The sequence below is a fragment of the Mya arenaria genome, chromosome 10, assembly GCF_026914265.1.
Source record: "Mya arenaria isolate MELC-2E11 chromosome 10, ASM2691426v1".
Lineage (NCBI taxonomy): Eukaryota > Metazoa > Mollusca > Bivalvia > Myida > Myidae > Mya > Mya arenaria.
Window position 1 is genome coordinate 36,372,153 of NC_069131.1, and position 24,097 is coordinate 36,396,249.

Below are 24,097 nucleotides of genomic sequence, written 5' to 3' on the forward strand. Positions count from 1 at the left end.
GTATCATGTTAAATTTTATCTAATTATCATCGGTATTTAAAAGGTCATTGAGCCGTTAAGTAAGTCTATTCTTATAAGGCCTTTTAATTTAAGGTAACATATCGCCATGGAAATCATGATGGGTATAACCGTTAGGAATCACGGATTTAAGACTGTAATTGTATATAGAGAGTATGTATTGATGACTATTGGATATTGTGTAAGAGTTCATTAACCTATAACTCTCTTAAGCATTGTTTAAGCAGTTAAGCAGTCTTAAATTTATTACAGGAACAATTCTCATTAACCAAACCTACTCCGATCGGAGCGCATCCAGCAGTTTCAATCGAAAAAATTCGGATATAGTTCGGTGCATTTTAATACAATCAGTTCGTAAAAATAACAAGGATATAATTTAAGTATAGTGTTTAAATGTGTCATTTGTATTTCTTAAATTCAAATTGATTCCCAGTGAGGCGAACTATTGCATAGATAAATAAGATTTCTAAGATTAAAGTCACTCGGATTAACTTTTAATTGAAATTACTACGTAATCAACTTGCATCGTAGTTAAATGTTAGAAATTCTGACATTGTATACTGTACACACACATCATAAGTTGTTTTCGACGGAAAATGACCGAGGTGTTCCGATTGATTATATTCTTGAAGACTAACCTCGCCGTCAAAGAAGAATAATACACTATTTCAATGTAAAGTTCACCCCGCTTGTCATAAAGTTTGATGGTTAAATTTCGATTAATAACTCTTAACTGAGGATATTAAAACGAAGCTTCTTAATCAAAATTTATTACGCTTTGATCCTGAAGGATTCTATAAATTCGATAGTTTCGGTAAAAAGGGATTATCCAAATTCAACATGTTATCAATGTATCTAACAGTATTGTCAATTTTCTCAACAAGCGCGTGTTCCCCAGATTGTATCTTTATATTGCTACCGAATAGTCAAGTATTTGTGAACTGATGCAAATATGACTGTATATATACATAGTAGTGATATTAATGCAACGATTGCAATTGCATTGTTGAACAGAATTGAGTATACAAGGACACGTTGGCATCTTGACGATGTGACTTCAGAACTGCAAAAGTGCAATGAGGTTCACCGAGGACACAATGATGTTTCAATTATGAACAATAAAACCTTAAAAGATTCTCTTAAAGTTCGATATGGATTTTTAACGATCAAAGGAAGGAACGGGTCGTGGAGCAAGGAATGGGCAATAGCAGCATGACACATATTGGTGATGATGAAAAGATTATATGGAGATAAGATATAAAACTTATTCATCTCAGTGATGTAATAGCTGACATATGAATTACAATACATGAGAAATGTAGAAAATAAATCAAATCAGTAACAAAGGTTGTAATTCAAGCCTAATTCTGATTGTTCTGAATAGACATGGGGAAGACGATACTAATGTTGTAAGAACGTGTGTCCAACCCATTTGCTTTTTGTATACTCTATATCAGTGTTGTAAACACCGATCATGCTGAAAGAAAAAAGGCAATACAATATGTTTAAATCAATAAGTAACTGTCAGACTATGTATAAAAATGGTTATCATTTCACATCGTTTAACTGCGGGAATTGCTTAATATTTGATATACATATTATAGTTCTAATGGTATTATATATATTTATACATAGTGTGAAAACAACCATGCATGGTGATACATTAGAATTTAAAAAGCTATGAAACATTTGGTGTCAACGTATTTCAAATGGTATTTGTATGCCGATGTTAAAAGTCTTTTATGAAAGCCAAATATAACATAACAATTTTAACTTACTTTATTCATCTTCAAAAATATTGTTTCAAGAAAATGAATATAAATGCATAAGGAATGAAATGTGAAATGCCTTAGGAACTTAACATTACGTTAAGGCCTTGAATGGATGTTAACCATAATTTAATCTTGGATGATGTGCAGCTTCTCTTACATTTAGTGAATAGCCTATTTAGTATAAATTACACAGTTGATTACACCTTAACTATAAATACTGCAGTGCAAAGATAACGAGACACATGTTATTTACAGATAAAATACATTCATCATTTTTTATTTGGCATACAAGATCTAACGTGGATTGCCTTCACCGATTTATTTGAAGTTCTTAGAATGGAATTTGGACTTTGATGTCAGTAACTGACAGATATTCATTTGAAAATAATTTACAAATTTAAGCCTAATCATACAATTTTCAAAAGCGTTACAAACGAATTTTTGCAAAATGAAGCATGAAGCATTTATAGAAACAAATTGAACAAAAAAGCTCAAAATCGAACTTCTCATGATATTTTATTTTCAAAACAAAAGTTTTGTTTTCATTGCACACTTTTGTTCTACAATAAATAAGAGAATAGACACATACATTGGCACCAAACACAACAGGAACCATAAACAAACATCGCTTTATACTACATGAACTCAATTATTTTTTCAGGTTATATATTTGGAAAACTATAATTAAAAAGTTTTGAATATCGAATTGACAATGCAATCCAAAACTAAACATACGTGGAAAAGCTTTATTTATCCGGACATCATCTAAAAGCCACGTGCACGTGTCCTGTTCACAAGACGCTAGAAGTCCCATGTGCACAATCCCTTTAGTTGCGACACCATCAAAGACAAGCCAGTAAGGCGTCACGAAGCTGATAAAAATTGACGTCTCCGTTATAGCTATCAATACGTAAGCAAAAAGCTCCAAGAAAGCCATATTATACGATTTACTATGCAAAAAAGTATCACCGTTTATTCCTTCCAGCGTACGTTATACTTTAAGTCTAAACAAATCCATGTACTTCGAAACAAAGCTATTTATACATACACATAAACGTCGAATGACAATTATTTTCCTGGATATCGTATTTCAAACGTTTTGTCATCGTTTTCTATGTTTTGCGTCGCACTTTTATAACTCGGTTTTCTGAACACATATTGATGGTTGTTTTTTTATTCCTGTTATGAGACAACATGCGATAAGAACTTTCTGCAACTGGTTTCCATCATGTTTTGTTTATATTATTTTTTTTCGTGATAATTTTGTTTACACCGAAGCATATCATACACCTGAAGAAATCATACAACTTTTATATTTTCCACCAATCCTTAAGGAGCTACTTAGCTCTACTGAGGATAGCAAAGCAATTGCGCTGGCGCGGTGTCCGTCGTCAGTGCACCCGTACACAGTTGCTTATGAACGCGGTCTGCTCAACTGAGATCAGTAGAGCTTGCGCGTTGTCCGTCGTCCGTGCGTCTGTAAGCAATTGCTGGTAAGCGATACAGTCTTCAGTTTTGGTTGTATCCTAATCAGTCGTATAAAGTAGTTAGATATCAATGAGAGCTGACGGTTCCTTTCTAAAACAAATCAGATCCGCCCATGCATGACTAGATTGTCGCCTTAAAGATGTTGCAGTATTACTCAAGGGATATAACTTTGAACAGAGAGTTGTGTATTAAAGCAGTAGTTCTTTCCCTTGCCTGTAATCAAATGCATTTTCTAGGGGAGTCCATCTGTATAGCTATGTATTATTGTAGTCTAGTTTAGCCTTTTTGATACATATTATCACTGTTTGCTTCCATTTAAATGTTACCAAACAAATCATGTCAGTAGAGCAAAGCCCCTCATGTGCCTCTTGTTTAATAGACGGCCAGTTCAAAAGTATTACATATAATATTTTTTACGATGTCTTTCATGAACTAAGCCAAACTAATGTATTTCATTTCAAGGACGGACTTTTTGTTTTATTTACCGGAGCTTTTAAAGAAGAAAGCCTAGATGAATGCACAAAAGAAACGTATTGTTTTTATCCATTGTCATGTTTTACTTATTTGGGATCTTAATGATCGAAACAAAAACGCATGAGTATATTTATGCATACTTCCGGAAATTTAACAAATTTCTTCAATTAGACGCAAGTTCAGGTGCGAGCTCTCTTTGTACTGTAAGATTTGTGTGTTATATGCATGTAGGCTGCGTTTCTTTAAATATATTTTATGAGTTGAAACATGCGACATGAAACCATAAGGCATAACAGTAAAACTAATGCATATCTTCTTTTTGAAACGGTCATTATGGTAAATATTGAGAAGATACGGTGAAAATTACAGCTACATAAATCTTGACCAAGGAATTAATTTCCGTCATTTAAACAAAAGCAATTTAAATTACAAATATATATCATGTGTGAAATCCGGGAGTAATATTTTTGTTATTGGGCCAAGGTGAAACATTTCTACCAAGCCAAGGGGGAGGGTGCCCTGATGACCTTTCCCAGCACCTTGCTGCCTTTTTATTATGCATTGAAGTGCCATTTTAGTTTTTCAATAACTTGTGCTGAAAGCAGTTGCATACAACCTGGTTTCTCTGAAAGTTTTGAACTTTATTTGATATTTATTTGACATATTGACAAGTAAATCTTTAGACATAAGTTTAAAATGATACTTTTAACTAGGGATGGAAACCGGATACCAAATCGGTATCTGGATATTCGTATCAAGTATTCGAGAACGATCCGGATACTCGTATCAAATTGTTTTCATAATAAGTAAATTTCCTATTATATGTCACCCACCTTCTGTTCCCTTTCTGACCTAGTATCCTGCCATTTTCGAATCCTGGCTGAAGCACTTAGTCAGTAATTTGCATTTTTCACAAGCATCAATTGTACAATTGCAAAGTATGATACAGAGCGCAAAGAAAACAGAATAAACACCAGATATCAATAAATTGGAAATCCTGAAAAGACGATACTTATTTAGTTATCACGAAAAAGCTAAGTACATTTGCTACGTTCACAAAAGCAATGGGGACCATGTGCAAAAATCCTTTGCTACAATTCCCACAAAAACGAGCCAGTAGGGAGCCACATAACTGATGAACAGTAACGTGACGAGCAAGGCAATTAGGGCAAAGCCACACAGCTTTTTGAATGCCATATTTGTATAAAAATTGTAGGGAAACATTGATATCTATATGTATATCATTAATTTAAACTCAAGGTCCGACAGCCTTAATGCATTTGAAATAAACTATGCAAATTATGAGATGAAATGGATATTACAGACTTAATTAATCTTTCGAGCTAGATGCATGGCAACATGACAACTGTTTGCATAGGGAAATATCTACTTCCATATGTAATAGCAGCGGATATTCTGTTCTCTTAACTACCGAGACTTCACTTATCCTAGAAAGTAGAAATGATAACAGGATGAAAAAAAGCAAAATATCCTTTCATGTTCAAATATTATCCATTTTCTTGGCCAAAGCATTTAAACGCATGCACAACGGAGCTCCGATATTGGACAATATCCATGGCATTAATGTCTTTTTGTCAAACATGAGTATTTGTTTCCCGCTCGTATAATTACAAAACATCTCTTGGATCTATAACTTGTCTGAAAGCTGCCAGAGTGGATTGCGCATATTTTCAGTGCTGTTTTAACATTGTCATTGGCAAGCGCTTTAAATTGTGCAAATAATTTTCATCAAATAATTTTTATCATAATACCTTCGAGTGTACATAAGAGCAAGTGCTTCTGAAACATAAGCTAGTTTTATAGTTCTTCTTTTCATTTACAAATCATACTGATTGCGCTTTCGTCATAAATAAAAAATAAAGTAACAAAATAGTTCCTTTAAAAGGAATAGTATTCATTGCGGAAGAATATCAGTGATTTATATTGTTTTTCATAGAGCGTGCACTTGTTATATAAATGATAAAATGGAACTGTTTTGATATACCAAAAAAGAAGAATAAAAGTCGACAACAATGGTTCGTATGAAGGTTTCCGAGTTGAATTTGAAAAAAGGTGCATAAAACATGGTATATCTACCCTATGAGCATATAGTAGATCACAGTAAATCTTTTAGCATTCACCAATCATTTGATACCTGCTACGTTTTCAGCTTCTAAACACATGGTTACAATATTGTTATCAATAATTATTTTTTTTCCATAAATGCATTATTTAATAAGAAGTTCAAAGTTTACCACATACAATTTATGTTTGTTATACAAGAGTGTGTATTGTTTTTGAATATGAGTGTCCATTTAACTTTGATCCTAGTTAAACAAACAATGATCAAATCTTAAACGATACTCGGTGACAGACACGCAGCGTCTAACATGACAAATGCATTGTGTTAGACTTTGATATTGGAGTCTTATGTTCTATATTGCCTGACGGTTATATATAGTTAAAATTCGAATTGTTGCTCGCTATATGTGAGGAGGTTTAAACTAAAGCAATGCACCGTCAAATGTTTACATTTTTTGTTCATTTGAATCATATATTTTGTGTACTTAAAAGAATGGACAGTCAGAATTTGTCTCGAGTTCCTGCCCTAGTTAGAAACTACAAATGTGGTACATTTGAGAAGCGATGAGAATCCACAACCTCCAAGATGTTGGGCGGACACCTCTACAACTAACCCACTGTTACCTTTGGATTAATTGCCCTTCATACATATATAATAGTGTTAAACAATAGCTCTATTTCGTTCTACGGGTCAAATAAAACAAATATTATACATGACATCACATTTACGTCATCAACAAAAGCAATAAATATAGTCCGATTTCTGCTGTAATTTACGCGTTTTGTAAGTCGAAAAGTCTTAGAACTTTGCATTTTGTATGATTTCAATTGTGAATCTATAGAAAAACGTATATGTATGTCGGTTCGATATCATTGAAGCAATTAAATATTGTCTCTGATTTTACTGGCATCCATATTTTGAAGATAATGTTCGTGAAGTACCATATAAGTTGCTCAGAAACAGTCTGTGTCACTTCAACTGGATTTTGTGTTAATCGAATTGTTTAGTTAATGGCAAAGTATTCTATTGACACGATGCAGGAAAAAACAGTGTTTTACAATAATTCTTTCCCCTAAGACGAACAAAACTGCTCGTAGCGAATGATTGTCTTTTTTAAACATGAATATAAAAGTAGTCGTTAAATAATTCGTACCATTGCTACTGTTTAAGTCATAAACAGCGATCGGAGCCGGTAGGAGTCTTCAATACCATTATCAGCGATCGGAGCCTGTAGGGGCCGTTTCAATACCATTATCAGCGATCGGAGCCTGTAAGGGCCGTTTCAATACCATTATCAGCGATCGGAGCCTGTAGGAGTCTTCAATACCATTATCAGCGATCGGAGCCTGTAGGGGCCGTTTCAATACCATTATCAGCGATCAGAGCCGGTAGGAGTCTTCAATACCATTATCAGCGATCGGAGCCTGTAGGGGCCATTTCAATACCATTATCAGCGATCGGAGCCTGTAGGGGCCGTTTCAATACCATTATCAGCGATCGGAGCCTGTAGGGGCCGTTTTAATACCATTATCAGCGATCAGAGCCTGTAGGGGCCGTTTCAATACCATTATCAGCGATCGGTGCCTGTAGGGGCCGTTTCAATACCATTATCAGCGATCGGAGCCTGTAGGGGCCGTTTCAATACCATTATCAGCGATCGGAGCCTGTAAGGGCCGTTTCAATATCATTATCAGCGATCGGAGCCGGTAGGAGTCTTCAATACCATTATCAGCGATCGGAGCCTGTAGGGGCCGTTTCAATACCATTATCAGCGATCGGAGCCTGTAAGGGCCGTTTCAATACCATTATCAGCGATCGGAGCCTGTAGGAGTCTTCAATACCATTATCAGCGATCGGAGCCTGTAGGGGCCGTTTCAATACCATTATCAGCGATCAGAGCCGGTAGGAGTCTTCAATACCATTATCAGCGATCGGAGCCTGTAGGGGCCGTTTCAATACCATTATCAGCGATCGGAGCCTGTAGGGGCCGTTTCAATACCATTATCAGCGATCGGAGCCTGTAGGGGCCGTTTCAATACCATTATCAGCGATCAGAGCCTGTAGGGGCCGTTTCAATACCATTATCAGCGTCGGTGCCTGTAGGGGCCGTTTCAATACCATTATCAGCGATCGGAGCCTGTAAGGGCCGTTTCAATACCATTATCAGCGATCGGAGCCTGTAAGGGCCGTTTCAATACCATTATCAGCGATCAGAGCCGGTAGGAGTCTTCAATACCATTATCAGCGATCGGTGCCTGTAGGGGCCGTTTCAATACCATTATCAGCGATCGGAGCCTGTAGGAGCCGTTTCAATACCATTATCAGCGATCAGAGCCTGTAGGGGCCGTTTCAATACCATTATCAGCGATCAGAGCCGGTAGGAGTCTTCAATACCATTATCAGCGATCGGAGCCTGTAGGGGCCGTTTCAATACCTTTATCAGCGATCGGAGCCTGTAGGGGCCGTTTCAATACCATTATCAGCGATCGGAGCCTGTAGGGGCCGTTTCAATACCATTATCAGCGAACAGAGCCTGTAGGGGTCGTTTCAATACCATTATCAGCGATCGGAGCCTGTAGGGGCCGTTTCAATACCATTATCAGCGATCGGAGCCTGTAAGGGCCGTTTCAATACCATTATCAGCGATCGGAGCCTGTAAGGGCCGTTTCAATACCATTATCAGTGAACAGAGCCGGTAGGAGTCTTCAATACCATTATCAGCGATCGGAGCCTGTAGGGGCCGTTTCAATACCATTATCAGCGATCGGAGCCTGTAGGAGCCGTTTCAATACCATCATCAGCGATCGGTGCCTGTAGGGGCCGTTTCAATACCATTATCAGCGATCGGAGCCTGTAGGGGCCGTTTCAATACCATTATCAGCGATCGGAGCGTGTAGGGGCCGTTTCAATACCATTATCAGCGATCGGAGCGTGTAGGGGCCGTTTTAATACCATTATCAGCGATTGGAGCGTGTAGGGCCGTTTCAATACCATTATCAGCGATCGGAGCCGGTAGGGGCCGTTTCAATACCATTATCAGCGATCGGAGCCGGTAGGGGCCGTTTCAAGGCCATATACTGTTTCACGCCATTTTGACATAAGGAAACATGACACTTTAAAAAGTTGAAGTAAATGTATTATCATACAACACACGTGTTTCGAGATTTAGCGTTTTAAAGGTTAACTTTAATGAAGCTGCATTTATTTGGTCAGTGTTAATAGATTAGCGTTCATAACCGAAAAGAAATTGTCAAGTATACATAGGAAAATATATCAAGTACCTGTTGTAGCAAATATTAAGTGTTGTCGATGAGTGCTTTTTCTTGGGCTATTACTCGCAGTCATGTGACACAAATCAATATTACCTGTGTGTTGGGAATCTTCACTATGGAATATGTTCAGATGTCGGGAATTTCAGACTTTAGGAAATGATCTCCAACTCGAAATTTACACATATTGAGAACTTGTAATTCATTTTTATTAAAAGCAAGACAGTTTGATACTCTACCCGATGTATTCGATTTAATGTGTCTCTTGACGGTTGAAAATACATGCAACACGTGTTCAATATGGGCGCCGCATTGATGACCTAATTATAAGGTCCCGTTTAATTTCCGAGGTTATAACCGTCTGATAATGGCCGAGGGTTTCTAATTTATATTTAAGATCTTGGGTGGTATTCAATATTCAACTTAAATTAATCTTAAGGTCATACATCTTTGACTTCATTCACTCTATTGGCCAGTAATTAATAACAAGTAATCCGATTAGCTACATCGTTCTTAGATCCAATACCAATATTGAATCTAGCCCAGGTCGTTAAATAATTTACCAAATCTTACAATTTATAGGTGTACAGTTGTTATGTGGTCATTTTACCAGTCAACTTCACGCTGTATACATCGTTTATTTTGTTCGCATTGCACATTACGTCGTATGTGAATCATAAAATGAATCCAGACAAATGAATGAGGCTCAACATTCATACTTTGTGAAATCTCGATGAAATTACTTGTAAACAAATCATGAGAAATATATCTGCGCCGTACACTATGAAATGATTGGCATACATTTATTTCCGGGCGAGGAAATCAATATCAACACACTGGCGGTCAGACTGTACCAGAGCGTAATTGATTTCCCTACTGATAAACGTCTTACAGCGCTTCAAAAAGTACAAGGAACCATCAATGTTTTTACAGCCTACAATAAACAAATTAGTCCAATTGTTTAGGATATATACTTTGGATAAAATCAAATTGAAGCTTGAATGGACCGTGGCTCCTGAGTGCAAGCTAACTGTTTCACAAATCAACGTCCTTAATTGTCTGAACATATACGTGTTATTTGATAAACAACTGCAGTTTCCATTTTAATAATAAAACTTGCCTTACATAACTATGTACAGGCCCCAATATAGGTTTGAATATTTTATGTTAATAATTGTGTTTGACGGATAACAGTGTGTTGAATCTTTTCGAAATTTGAAACTGAAGATAAACGATATGCGAAGTGGAATTGGAAGAAAAAGTAAAAACTGAATATGTATACTATATCAAAGTAAAGAAGGAACTTGCCATTCCTGATGTGTTGGTCACGGTTTACGATCACGCCGAAAAGGAAACATTATTATACGACTAAACTCTATCACAGCTATTGAAAAGGTTTCTTTTTACGGTTGTAAGCGAACCATGCACGAGAATTTCGATTTATCCCACTAGCCGATACATTGTATTTAGAAAGGCCATGCTAATAATATAATGTCTATCTTTCGGAAAAATATTTCTGTTTATCTACTTATCAAGCTGTATTTATTTATTTATTGATGCATGTATTTCCTCACTAATATATGCAATACACTTATCGTGGTATTAGTCAGATACAGTTACTCGCTTTGTCTTCAAAAGTGTCCTCTTACAGACGTTAGAAACCGTTTCGCTAGGACGAACACCAATATCAACGTGAATTAATGTCTTAACCGATACACATGTTATTGAAACCCATGATATGTGTGATACTACGACCACACAAATTGAAAATAATGCTAAAATTTCTCCCGAGAGCGAGCTTAAAAGGACACGTAGACTAGTGCATAAATGTCTAAACCGATACAAATCTTTTTCACAATCATGATAATTGTTTAAACTTATATGGGTATTTGGGTCAAGCTTACGATCATACAATTTGCGTCAACTTGATGATCACACAAATGAAAAATGAAATATAAATTTCTCCCGATTGCGAACTAAAATGTTCCCGCGTCTACATGCTTTAAAGCTGCACTCTCACAGATTGATAGTTTTGACATTTTTTTTATGTATTTTTTTGTGTCTTGGAACAAGCCAATTTATGCAAAAATGCATGGAAACCAGTGATGTAAGTCTGCTGACAAAAACATCAGATAGCAGATTTTCATATTGAAGTTCAAAAAATTATGTTTTATGTTTTTTTTTTAAACGTTAGTAACGCTTTTTAATAGCCATAGAACATTATTTTTCGTACTGAAATATGAAAATCTGCGATCTGATCTTTTGTCAGCAATCTTCTATCGTTGGTTTGCAGATATATACGCATTAAATGGCTCATTCCTAGACAAAAAAAAAAATGAAAAAAGAAGTTGCAAAAAGGATAAATCAGTGAGAGTACAGCTTTAATGCCTATGCGATATACATGCTACAAAGAGAAATGTCGAGTGCTTGTTGAGCATGATCATTTTAGATAAGATAAAATAATCTGTATTTCAAGTCGGTTATGATAAACATCATAACACTTGATAATAGTTATTTTCCGACAAAGTTTAACATCACGATAAAGTATTTCTCTTCCCTGTGTATAACAATATCAGAAAGGAGTTGATAAACCATTATGTATTAGAAACCAAAGTATTTACAAGTTTATTCGCAAACATCGTCAAATCAATAATTCGTTATAAAATATATAAACCAAGCATTTCTTCCATGATAGCAACTATATGGTAAATAATATAATTAAGAATATTCAGTAATAATGACTATACTATATGATATTAGCCTCCAAATCCTGTTATTTCAGATATGTACCATGTACATGTACATTTTTATTTAGAAATTCATCATTTGTAATTTTTAAGCATATTCCTCTCTGTTATGTTAGCATTTGTCTTTACATTATATCCTTGTAAACAGGCCATGTTTCATTGTATCCATATTAATTATTTTCTGATGAATGTACTTTTGTCAAGAAGCTGCCATAAAAATGTTAACGACAATAAACGATTCTTCCCGCCAGTCTGTCATTAAATTGCCAATTAACATGCACCAGACCATGAGTGTGAAATAAGATGAGGATTATTTCCAGTGTACAGTCGAACCCCGTTGGCTCGAACTTGCTTGGCTCGAATCCTCGTTGGCTCGAACTAGATGCATAGGACCAATTTATTTACACTGAGGTTAAACATTCCCGCTTAGCTCGAATTATCCGAGGCTCGAGGAAGTTCGAGCCAACGGGGTTCGACTTTATATAAAACCTGAAGCTTCGACCTAACACATGTGTTTGAGAATAATGAATAGATGCTATGACAATGCATTTACAATCTTTCATGTTAGCACTTGAAGATCATTTACTCATCAATATAGTACATTGAAAAACTCTATATACATGCGATGCCATTTTCTAAGGACGACTGAGATTTCATTTGTTGCCAAAACTAATGGCCACGGAGCGAAAAGTGTTTGCTATATCAGACATATTAGCCGTAATGTAATGCGACAAAACATGTCAGCCATTAGTTAAATTAAACAAATAGAAAGAACATGCTTCAGACATCCCTCCCCCCCCAAAAAAAAAAAAAAATTAAAAAAAAATGTACAGACGAGCCCGTTTGCTCGAACTCGCTTGGTTCGTTTTTTCTCTTTGGCTCGAACTAGATTTCTTTATACTAAAAGTTAACAATCCCGCTTGGCTAGACTATTCCGAGGCTTGAGGTATATTTGCCGGTCCGTGGGAGTTCGAGCCAACGGGGTTCGACTGTACGCAAAAAAACGCTCTGGACAAAAAATGCGCACAAATTCTTCTAGGGACTCTACTTTGAGGGGAAATCTTCATATCAAATACAATGACTCAAGTATATTTGGGTAGTTAAGTAAGTTTCGAGCGAGAAGCAAACGGATAAAACAGTAGACACGGAGTTATATTTCACAATATCTAACGATAAGTATAGCTGCAACCAAGGGCGTGTAAAGGAAGACAAGACCAGGGGCAGCTCCAGAACTCTACTTTAGAGGGGGCGTACTTTAGGGGCGTAACCTTTCGACTTGCGCCCCTCCCTCAGAACCAAAATTTATATGGATCGAAGTTTTGGCAAGGGAGTTTTGTGGCTTTCCCTCAAAACAATTTTAAAGATTTCTAGTCCGAAATGTTGCATTATGGGCGTATTTGATTACTTATATTACTTATTTTCTCCTATATTGAAATAAAAAGTAAACTTGAACGCCCCCGCCCCCGCACCCGCACCGCTCCCTCAGGATCCGCTAGTAAAGATAACATTTGAAGCCATCTTCAGTAAGATTAAACACTTGAGAAAAAATGTTTTACAAATAAGGAAAACGTGCTGACAATGTTGAGAGATTTTGAAATGCAGCAGCATACTTCCGCTTCAAATTTACAATTTTGCAGTTTTAATCTGAACGAAAGAAGAGTTATACTTGAACATTATTTACAATTGAAGTATAGACACTTACGTTTTTCAAAATGATTCATTTTTTTGAGAGATTTATTTTTTTCGAGAAAAACTAGGTAGCAAAAATAACCACTACGGACAAATTATCAGAAAAATGCTTCTGTTATATGTCCCTTGGTTTTGACAAGAAAATGAACAAGTAAACCAAACCAATCGCTGTATAACCCATTCATTCGTCCTCGCATGCAACAACATTACAAAATTAATGCATTATGTGGCCTGGTAATAATAAACAGTGTCCACATACTTTCCATTATATAAGTATCTTCCATGGCCGAGAGTGTAAGATAGGTTCATCCCGACCCGAGCGTAGGGTGTTTTGCGGAAACGAGGCTTACCGAGTTTCCGCAAAACACCCTGCGCGAGGGTTGGGATGAACCTATCTTACACGAGTGGCTATGGTAGATGCTTTTTCTCCCACCTCAGTTCAACAAAATTAAGTAAAAATGTATTTTTTTGCCGGAACTATTTTGTGCGTAGTGAAAATAAATGCGTATGGATATGTGATAATTCGTGGTTGTCATAGATATGCGCGCAGTGATTCAGATTATGTTAATAGTCAAATCGGGCTTTAAATAGTTCTGAGGAGAGTGAATCATTATTTCTTGAAAGGTGCGTAACACTTTTTTATGGAAATATATTTGAAGCGAGAAATAATTAACTAGCAATCTAAATATTGCAACAAAACAAGGTTTATATGATGCTACAGACAAGTCTTCAACAAGGGAGGTAATAACAATGTGATGACCATTAAAAAGGAGTTCCATACGGGCGTTTTATCTTTGCCCGTGGGCAAAATTAGAATTTCTAGCATGGTTAATTTTTTGGATCTACTTATCTGAGGTGAGAGAATACATAATCCTGTTGGACACACATAAATAAAACAATGATAACTATACTAAAGTGGCCCTCGTACTTAAAATCAATACATACACATATATAATCACATATGTATAAAATTAATAAATTTGGAGTGATGAACCTTTAACTACATACTAAATAATGCGTTCATGGAAAAGGTGAATTACTGATACATGTAACAAGATTGTAACCATATGTTAAGCGCACAAATATTAAATGACTGGTGGGTTCTAAAAGATTTACCGTGACCAAATAAGGTAGGAATACCGTGTTTTCTGCACTATCTATCAAATTAAGCACGGTATCCCTCATTAAAACCAATGTGTTCGATATATATTCATCATTTTCGTTAAATTAAAACACATGTATTAATTGTGGTACTGCTTATTTGGGAGGTAGAGTGCATCATTAAGGAGGTAAATGTGGTTAGGCCTGCTTTTATCTGATAAAGTGAGTTTAGATTGATATTGATATTTCAGTACATGTATTTTTGTACATTGGGGTCTCGTTAATTGTTATAAATTTAGTTTAATGACAATCTCTGCTTCTATTCACTCACCCCACCCCCACCACCAGGCCCTCTGTTGCGGCCACGGTATTGTACTTTATCCCGAAAGGTGTAGCATAATTGATTATAAGAAAGAAAGGCAGATATGAGTATAATAATTATGAAGCTCTAACTCCAGGTCCAATTTCAATAATGGCTTAAAATCGTAACTTTCCAGGCTTTACTCCGTATTAGCGTTAGCTGCGTTTCAATAAAAATATCGTCAGGACATTTGAGGCAAAGATTCCGCCCGTAACTTTACGGGTGTACCTGAACACTTTTATGCAGCGTACGTTTCATGACTTAATGTCTTTTTTGAAACTGGACCCTGATTGCAGTCAACAAATGCGGTACAAGACTGATAGTATTGGTGTTCCTAAGCATATGGATAATTTTAGGTAGCATAAAAATCGCAAGAAACAATTTGTCTTAAACAATCAATATTTTCCGACCTACCTACCCCTGTTTTTTTTGTTGTTGTTTTTTGTTTTGTTTTAAGTGGAGGGGGCATGAGACCGATAAAAAGGGAATTTTTAGGCATAGCTAAACTATCGAAGACAATTTGTACAGTACCAAAGGGAATTCACACCTCAATGGCTCGTCTTACTAGTGTACCATAGTGGACCATCGTTCGTTATGTGAAAAATCGACAAAATATTCTATACACTCCATTAAATAAGATAAAACTCTTCTGAACCCTACCTGGGTAATCGGTGCCATTTCTGTCATCCCCAAAGAAGGACCAATGGCAGTCGTTGGAACTACAGTCGGCCAAGAGTCCCCTGTTTTGTCTGTCTGATGGCAGGTGTTTGTAATTGTTGGCGTTTAATTGCATGGGCTTGAACTCGACCCAGTAAGGCGTTGCAAAACTGATGATCAGGGCGAGGTTAGTGTTGACCAGCAAGATCAACCCGATTATCTGACAACAGCTCGTCTTCATGATGTCTTATTTTGATGTTGTTGTTGTGATGGTTGTAGTTGTAGTTTTGGTGTAGTTGCTTTTGCTATTTTTGAAGTTGCTACAACAGGCACAGCTGCTTGCGTTGTTTATCGAATGTTTATGGGTAAGATTCCTCGCCTACCAATGACACTCGTGGTTGTTGTTGTATATAAACACACTAGCACCGGATGATAATGCTCACAAATATCTGATCAAATCTCTCAACGAATCCTTTCAATGTGAAGAACTGAAATATTAATAACACAATTTGTGCACATATTCTTAAAACCAAACTTTACTTGCTGTACAAAAGTCATGGTATTACATGTATATTTAACAACTTTAACAAAACATCAAAATACCAACATAAAAAAATACTCTTTACAACCAGACATTCTTGTTATTATTCCATTCGGACAAACTGTTTATTAATAAAGTGGAAGTATTTCCCTACATAGCAACAATGTACTGCTCTATCAAGTGTGTTATAAATACTAACACTGACTAATTGCTTAAACGCGGTGAACGCTACTCACATTATATTAATCCAACGCGCTTGGCATGTAAACAATAAGTGAAAGCAAAGCGATACTAGCGTTTTACATATTCACAATAAAATGAAAGGATCCCCTCCTTAATGTATTATGCTTTTCTGGCCCACTTCGAGGAAAGAAGCATTTAACACTAGACAATAGAAAACGCCTGCAAAATCAAGTGCTTGCTGACTATTACAGAAGCAAACCTTTTCCGTTGCCTTATATACACATTTCTGCAAACGCCCAAATCGGCACTTAATCACAAGTAGAATGATAACAAGCTCAGCAAGTGTTGTTGTCAGCGGTACCAGTTATTATATATCAAATATTAAGGTTTGTTTAAAGATGGTACTTACACAATCAGGAAGATGAAAATCTCAAGCAAACATATCGTAATCTTGGATCGCTAAGTTTTCAAATAGTGGTTTCGTTAATCGGTCTGCATAGTGATCTCGTTTTAAATTAGTGATCTCGTTTTAAATTAGTGATCTCGTTCAGCTGTCTGCGCAGTGATCTGCTTTAGTGGCCTCGTTCAGCGGTATGCGTAGTGAACTGGTTCAGCGGTATGCGTGGTGATCTGGCTCAGCGGTATGCGTAGTGATCTGGTTCAGCGGTATGCGTAGTGATCTGGTTCAGCGGTATGCGTAGTGATCTGGTTCAGCGGTCTGCGTGTGATCTTGTTCAGCGGCCTGCGTAGTGATCTTGTTCAGCGGCCTGCGTAGTGATCTGGTTGAGTGGTCTCGTTCAGCGGTCTGCGTGTGATCTTGTTCAGCGGCCTGCGTAGTGATCTGGTTCAGCCGTCTGCGTAATGACCTGGTTCAGTGGTCTGCGTAGTGATCTGGTTCAGCGGTCTGCGTAGTGACCTGGTTCAGCTGTCTGCGTAGTGATCTGGTTCAGAGGTCTGCGTAATGATCTGGTTTAGTAGTCTGATTTAGTGGAGTAAATATCAATATCCAAAATTACTGATAAGCCCAAAACAAACACCAGACAAGAAAACATGTAGTTATGTGATGTTTTTCAAATCATTTAAATAAATAGATACGAGGCTACCGTCATGGAAGGGCAGGCGAAAAAGTATCATTCAGATCAGCAGTTTAGTAAGAAAAAACAATCAGTTTGATTTAAACATATTTTATTCAACAGGTGTATATAAATATACTATATTTATCATTAAACAGAGTCCACATTAATACAATTTAAATATTTACTCGTTATATATTGCATCGGTTATCATTTATAAACGAAGGCATAGCTTATATAGTTTCTCCCCGTGGAAAAAGAAACCAGTTGATCAAGATATTCTGTTAAATCGATAGGTACAGAATAAAGAAGCACTTCGTTAATAGTATACAAACATGCGTTGAGAACTTGTGCTGTAGACGATCGAACTACATGGATATCCAAATATTCAAGCAATCCATCAACATCATATTCTAGAAAATTGAAACTTTTTTTCCCATAATACATAACCAGTATGATAATGAAATTACTTTGGAAACTTCAACAAATCTTTAAACCATGGAACACGCATCTATAAAACTCAGGCATAATTCTCCTCGATGAAATAACTAGTAAACAAATCATGAGAGTTATATCTGCGCTGTACACTATAAAATGATTGGCATACATTTATTTCCGGGCGAGGAAATCAATATCAACACACTAGCGGTCAGACTGCCAGAGCGTAATTGATTTCCCCACTGACGTCTTAGAGCGCCACAAAGAGTACAAGGCACCGTCAATGTTTTTACAGCCTACGATAAACAAATTAGTTCATGTGTATTGTATATATGCTTTGGACGAAATAAAATTGAAGCTTGAATGGACCGCGGCTCCTGAGTGCAAGCTAACTGTTCATACATGAACGTCCCTAAGTGTCTGAACATATACTGTCTTTGATAAACAATTGCAGTTTTCATTCGTTTTATAAAACTTCCTGTACATAAATATGTACAAACCCAAATTTAAGTTTAAAGTGATACTCTAAATCAAACTCAATACATACACATGTATAACAAACATCAATTTTGACTGATAAACCTTTAACTACTTACTAAATAATGCATATACATGTACGGAAAATATTCATTACTGATAACAAGATTGTAACCGTGTATTTAATAGATAGCTGAAAACGCACAAATGTTAAATGAATGGTGAATGTTAACAGAATTATGTGTTCTACTTATACTCTCATAAGAAAGGAATACCATGTTGTTTTTTTGCCCATTTCTTTTAACTTAAACTCGGTATCCTTCAAATGTACCATTGTTTTCGGCATTTATTCATCCTTTTTGGAATATTAAAACAAAATAATTAATTGTGGTAAATTTTATTCGAAAGTAAGAGTGTATCTTTTAACAGGTTATGTTATTAATTGTATTTGCCGGATAACAGAGTGTTGTATGTTTTCCGGATTTTGAACGGTAGAAAAACGATTTTCGAAGTGAAAATGGAAGAATATTTCAACACGGAGTATGCATACTATATCAATGGATCGAAGGAATTTGCCAGTCCTTATATTTTTGTCAAGTTTAAGATTACAAAAAACGAAAAGTTAATGTCAAGTTCTCCCGAGTACGAACTAAACTGTTCACGCATGTTTTAACCGATGCACATGTTTTTTAAACTCGTGATAATATTAGTTGTATCAAGTTTACGATCACAAAAATGGAAAACTGATTTTAAGTTTCTCCCAAGTGATAGCTTAATTATTCACGCATCAACGCACCTTAATGTCTTAACCAAAACATGTCTTATTAAAAACCATATTTTTTTCAACTTTACAATCATACGAATTGTGTCAACTTTACGACAGCACAAATGGAAAATAAAATATCAAAAAATCCCGAGAGCGAGCTCAAATGGAGTCACGCATCGAAGTGCATGAATGTCTAAACAGAAACACATCTTATTAAAACTCATGATATTTGTGTCAACTAAAAGATCACACAAATAAAAAAATAGATGCGATTTTCCCTCGGGTGCGCACTACAATATTCACGAACCACCGCGCATTAATGTCAGAAGCGATGAACATCTTATTTAAAACCTTTTTAAATATGTTTGTGTAAATTTTACGATCATACAATTGAAAATTAAAATGTAAATTTCTCCCGAGAGCGAGATTAAATGGCTACCCTTCAACCTGCATTGATGTTTAAACCGATACACATCAGATAAAAAATCATGATATCTGTGTCAAATTAACGATCATACAATTTGTGTCAACATTACGATCACACAAATTGAAAATAGATTGTATATTTCTCTCGGGTGATACCTTTAAAATTCACGCACCAACGTGCCTTAATGTCTAAACCGATATACATCTTATTAAAACCCATGATATTTGAGTGAACTAAACGATCATACAATTCATGTCAACCTAACGATCACACAAATGGAAAATATATTGTAAATTTTTCCCGAGCGATACCTGATACTTGATATTCACGCATGGACATGCTTTAATGTCTAAACCGATACACATCTTATTAAAACCCATGATATTTGTGTAAACTGAACGATCAAACAAATGGAAAATGAATTTAAATTTCTCCCGAGATCGAACGTAAATGGCCACATATCATCGTGCCTTAATGTTTAAACCGAAACACATTTTTATAAAACACATGATATTTGAGTCAACTTAACAACCACACACTCTTTGTGCCAACTTTACGATCACACAGAATTTGTGTCAACTTTTTGATCACACAAATGGAAAATAAAATGTCAATGTCTCCCGAGAGCGAGCTTAAATGGTCACGCATCAACGTGCATTAAAGTCTGAACCAAAATACATCTTCATGGAATTTGAGTCAACTTAACAATCATAAAATTTGTTTCAACTTAATGATCACACACATTGAAAATAGATTTTAATTTCTCACGAGTGCGAGCTAAATGTTCAAGGATCAACGTGCCTTTAATGTCTATGCGATAAACATGTTACAAATGAAAATGTCGAGCGCTCGTTGTGTATGTTCAACTTAGATTTAATAGATAAAATAATCTGTATTTCAAGTCGGTTATGATAAACATCATAACACTAGATAATAATTATTTTCCGACATAGTTTGACATAACGATAAAGTATTTCAATTCCTTGTGTAAAATAATATCAGAAAGTAGTTGGTCAAACCATTATATATTAGAAACCTAAGTATGTACAAGTTTATTTAACAAATAAAATCTCAAAACATCGTCAAAATAAGAAATCTGATTACATTTATAAACCAAGGATTTCTTCGATGATTGCTATTCTATGATGAATGATATGATTTAGACTATTCAGTTATATATTTATCTATTAGTCTCCAAACTCCCTATTATTTTGTTATTTCAGATATGTGCCATTTACATTTTGATTCAGATAAATGGGCGCAATGACATTACATAAAAGCGTTTCATGATAGCACTTGAACATAATCATTAAACTCATCAATCTGGTATACTGAAAAACTTTTCACATGCGATGCAATTTTTTTTTAAAAGGACGAATGAGATATGTATCGTATCAGACATATTAGCCGTAAAGAAATGCGACAAAACATGTCAGTCATTAGTTGAATTAAACGAATAGAAAGAATATGCTTGAAACACCGCCAAAAATATTCAGTCGAACCCCGTTGGCTCGAACTCGCTTGGCTGGCGCAAGGAGTTCGAGCGAACGTGGTTCGACTGTACCGAAAAACAATCAGGATAAAAATGCACACAAATACCTCTATGGACTGTACTATTAGGGGAAATCTTCAGATTAAATACAATGACTCAAGTATATTTGGGTTGTTAAGTAAATTTCGAGAGAGAAGCAAACAGATAAAACAGTAAAGACACGAAGTTATCTTTCACACTATCTAACGATAGATACAGATACAACCAAGGGCGTGTCAAGGAAGTCAAGACCAGGGGCGGATTCAAGATTCTACGTTAGAGGGGGCGTAACTTACGGGCATAACCTTACGACTTGCGCCCCTCTTTCAGAACCAAAATTTATATGGAACGAAGTGTAGGTAAGTGTTGACAGATACACAGGAAATGGCCCCTGGGAGACCAGTGCAATAAACAGGAGATGCACAGAAGGGAATTATTATGCCAAACATTCCTTAAACTAGGCCTTCAAGACAAACAATCAAAATATATGCTTTTGCAATATATCTCTTGGTTTTGACATGAACATGATCAAGTAAACTAATTCCATCACTGTAAAATCCATACATTCGCCCTGGCATGATGTAACCTGGCACTTAATCGGAATTGAATATGGAAAACTTAACAAGACGTTTTTACAATATTACGAGATGATCGTTTAATGTTGGCATGTTGATAACAAACAGTGTTTTTGTACTTTTCATTATGCATAATCCAATTGGACACACACAAATAAAACAAATAAACAATATTTAGATAGTAAAAGTGGTAAGGCCAGAAAATACCGTAAGGTCATTTGTCCCAAAGACTCTGGCCGTAACTTTATCGGTGTACCTGTTATGCGCAAGTCAATTGTAAATACGGTCCCCCAGGTCCGGGGGGTATACCGGGGATAGCCGGTTAAATGGACCGTGTTTTTACCTTTCAGGTGGCCCGCAGTGCCGGGTGAATGCGTTGGCGTTGTATTTGCGCCAAAAAAATAGCGAACATATGTCTTACTTAGGGTCCCAGGGTTCGGGGGGCATTAAGCGGGGATTTTACCAGCAGTTCGTCCCCGCAGGTCCGGGGTTTTACCCGGGCTTGGCTGGACCAAAAGCCAAAGTCCCCGCTATTCCCCGGACCTGAGGGCCGTGGTTACAATTTACTGGTGCATTTTGCCGCGTACGTTTCATGACTAAATATCTTTTTTGAAACTGGGCCCTGATTGCTGACAACAAATGCCAGACAAGACTGATAGTGTTGATGTTCCTATGCATATGATATATAGTTTTGGGTGGCATAAAAATCTCAAGAAACAATTTGCCTAAAAAGATCAAATAATATCCGACCTACCTACCCCTGTTTTTTTGTTGTTTGTTGTGGGGGACATGATACCGAAAACAAAGATAGTTTGTACGCTTAACTTAAGCTTTCTAAGACAATTTTGTACAATACCAAAGGGAACTCAGACCCCAATGGCTCGACTAACTAGGGAAGGACCATCGTTCATTATGTGAAAAATCGACAAATAAATCATTACAAGCCATTAAACAAAATATAACTAATCTGAACCCTACCTGGGTAATCGAAGCCATATCTGTCATCCCCAAAGAAGGACCAATGGCAGTCATTGCGGCTACAGTCGCCCCAGAGTCCCCTGTTATGGCGGACAAATGCCAGGGGGTTGTACTCGATCCAGTAAGGTGTTGCAAAACTGATGATCAGGGCGAGGTTAGTGTTGACCAGCAAGATCAATCCGATGATCTGACAACAGCTCGTCTGCATGATGTCTTATTTTGTTGTTGTTTTGGTGCTGGTTGTTGTAGTTTTTGTGTAGTTGTTCTTGTTTTTTTGTAAAATCTGCAACTGGTATAGCTGCTCGCGTTGTTTATCGTAGGTTTATGTATAGGACTCCTTGGTTACGAATGACACTCCTGGTTGATTTTTGTATATATATACACACACACTAGCACTATTCCCCGGATGCTCACAAATAGCTGATCAAATCTCTAATCGAATCCTTTTCCGGTGAAGAACTGAAATATTAATAACACACATTGTGAACACGTTTTTAAAACCAAATTGAACTTTTAAAATTGCTGTACAACATTCATGACATTATACGTATATTTAACAACTTTTATCAAAATACCAACATGAACAACAATACTCTTTGCATTGAGACTTTCTCGTTATTATTTCATTCTGACAAACTGGTTATTTTTTTAAGTAGGAGTATTTCCGTTTATACCGACAATGCACTGCTCACGTGAGTTATATATATACTAACACTGACTAATTGCTTAAACGCGGTGAACGCTACTCACACATATTCCCACGCGCTTGGCATGTAAACTATATAAACTTACTTTAACGAGCGCCTCAGCTTCAGTGATAGCAAAACGAAACTAGCGCTTAACATATTCACAATAAAATGGAAGAATTCTCCCCTTAATATATTATGCTTTTCTGGAGCAGCGCCCACTACTAGGAAAGAAGCATTTAACACTAGACAATAGAAAACCCCTGCAAAATCAATTGCTTGCTGACTCAGAAGCAAACCTTTGCTTCGTTGCATATTATACACAATTTTGTAAACGCCCAAATCGACACTTAATCACAAGTAGAATGATAACAAGCTCACCAAGTGTTGTTGTAAGCGGTAGCAGCTATAATCCATCAAATATTAAGCTTTGTTTAAAGATGGTACTTATACAATCAGGAACATGAATATGGCAAGCAAACAGTGGATTTTCCCAAAGATCCGATCGGAATATTGGATCGCGTAGTTTTCAAATAGTATTGGATGAGGAATTCTCCCTACAGTGTATTCAACAGATTCTGTGGAACTCTGCGAGTGAGCTCGGCGGAGAAAAATATGCACATACATACACTGTTACTATCGACATGTTTTATCAGATGATTTATCTGTAATTGCGTGAGTGTTAAAACGAGGATATTCATAAAATAAAAATACCTATCGAAATTTCCTCTTTAACTGTTGATAAAGGACGTGTTTCTGTTTT

General features: G+C 36.3%; 1 protein-coding gene across 6 annotated transcripts in view; it reads right to left on the reverse strand.

Annotated features, from left to right (window-relative positions):
- LOC128205821 (transmembrane protein 47-like) overlaps positions 1-23,856 on the reverse strand; it is a 59,301-nt gene extending 35,445 nt beyond the window's left edge. Inside the window, exons 1-2 of one of the 6 annotated variants that reach the window (XM_052907815.1) lie at positions 23,716-23,856; positions 22,649-23,107 (exon numbers count right to left, since the gene is read on the reverse strand). In XM_052907815.1, the coding sequence (XP_052763775.1) occupies positions 22,649-22,856 (208 nt within the window). In that variant the 5' untranslated portion in view covers positions 22,857-23,107; positions 23,716-23,856. The other 5 variants (XM_052907816.1, XM_052907817.1, XM_052907818.1 and 2 more) reach the window with 5 other exon arrangements.
- Positions 23,857-24,097: the final 241 nt, after the last annotated feature.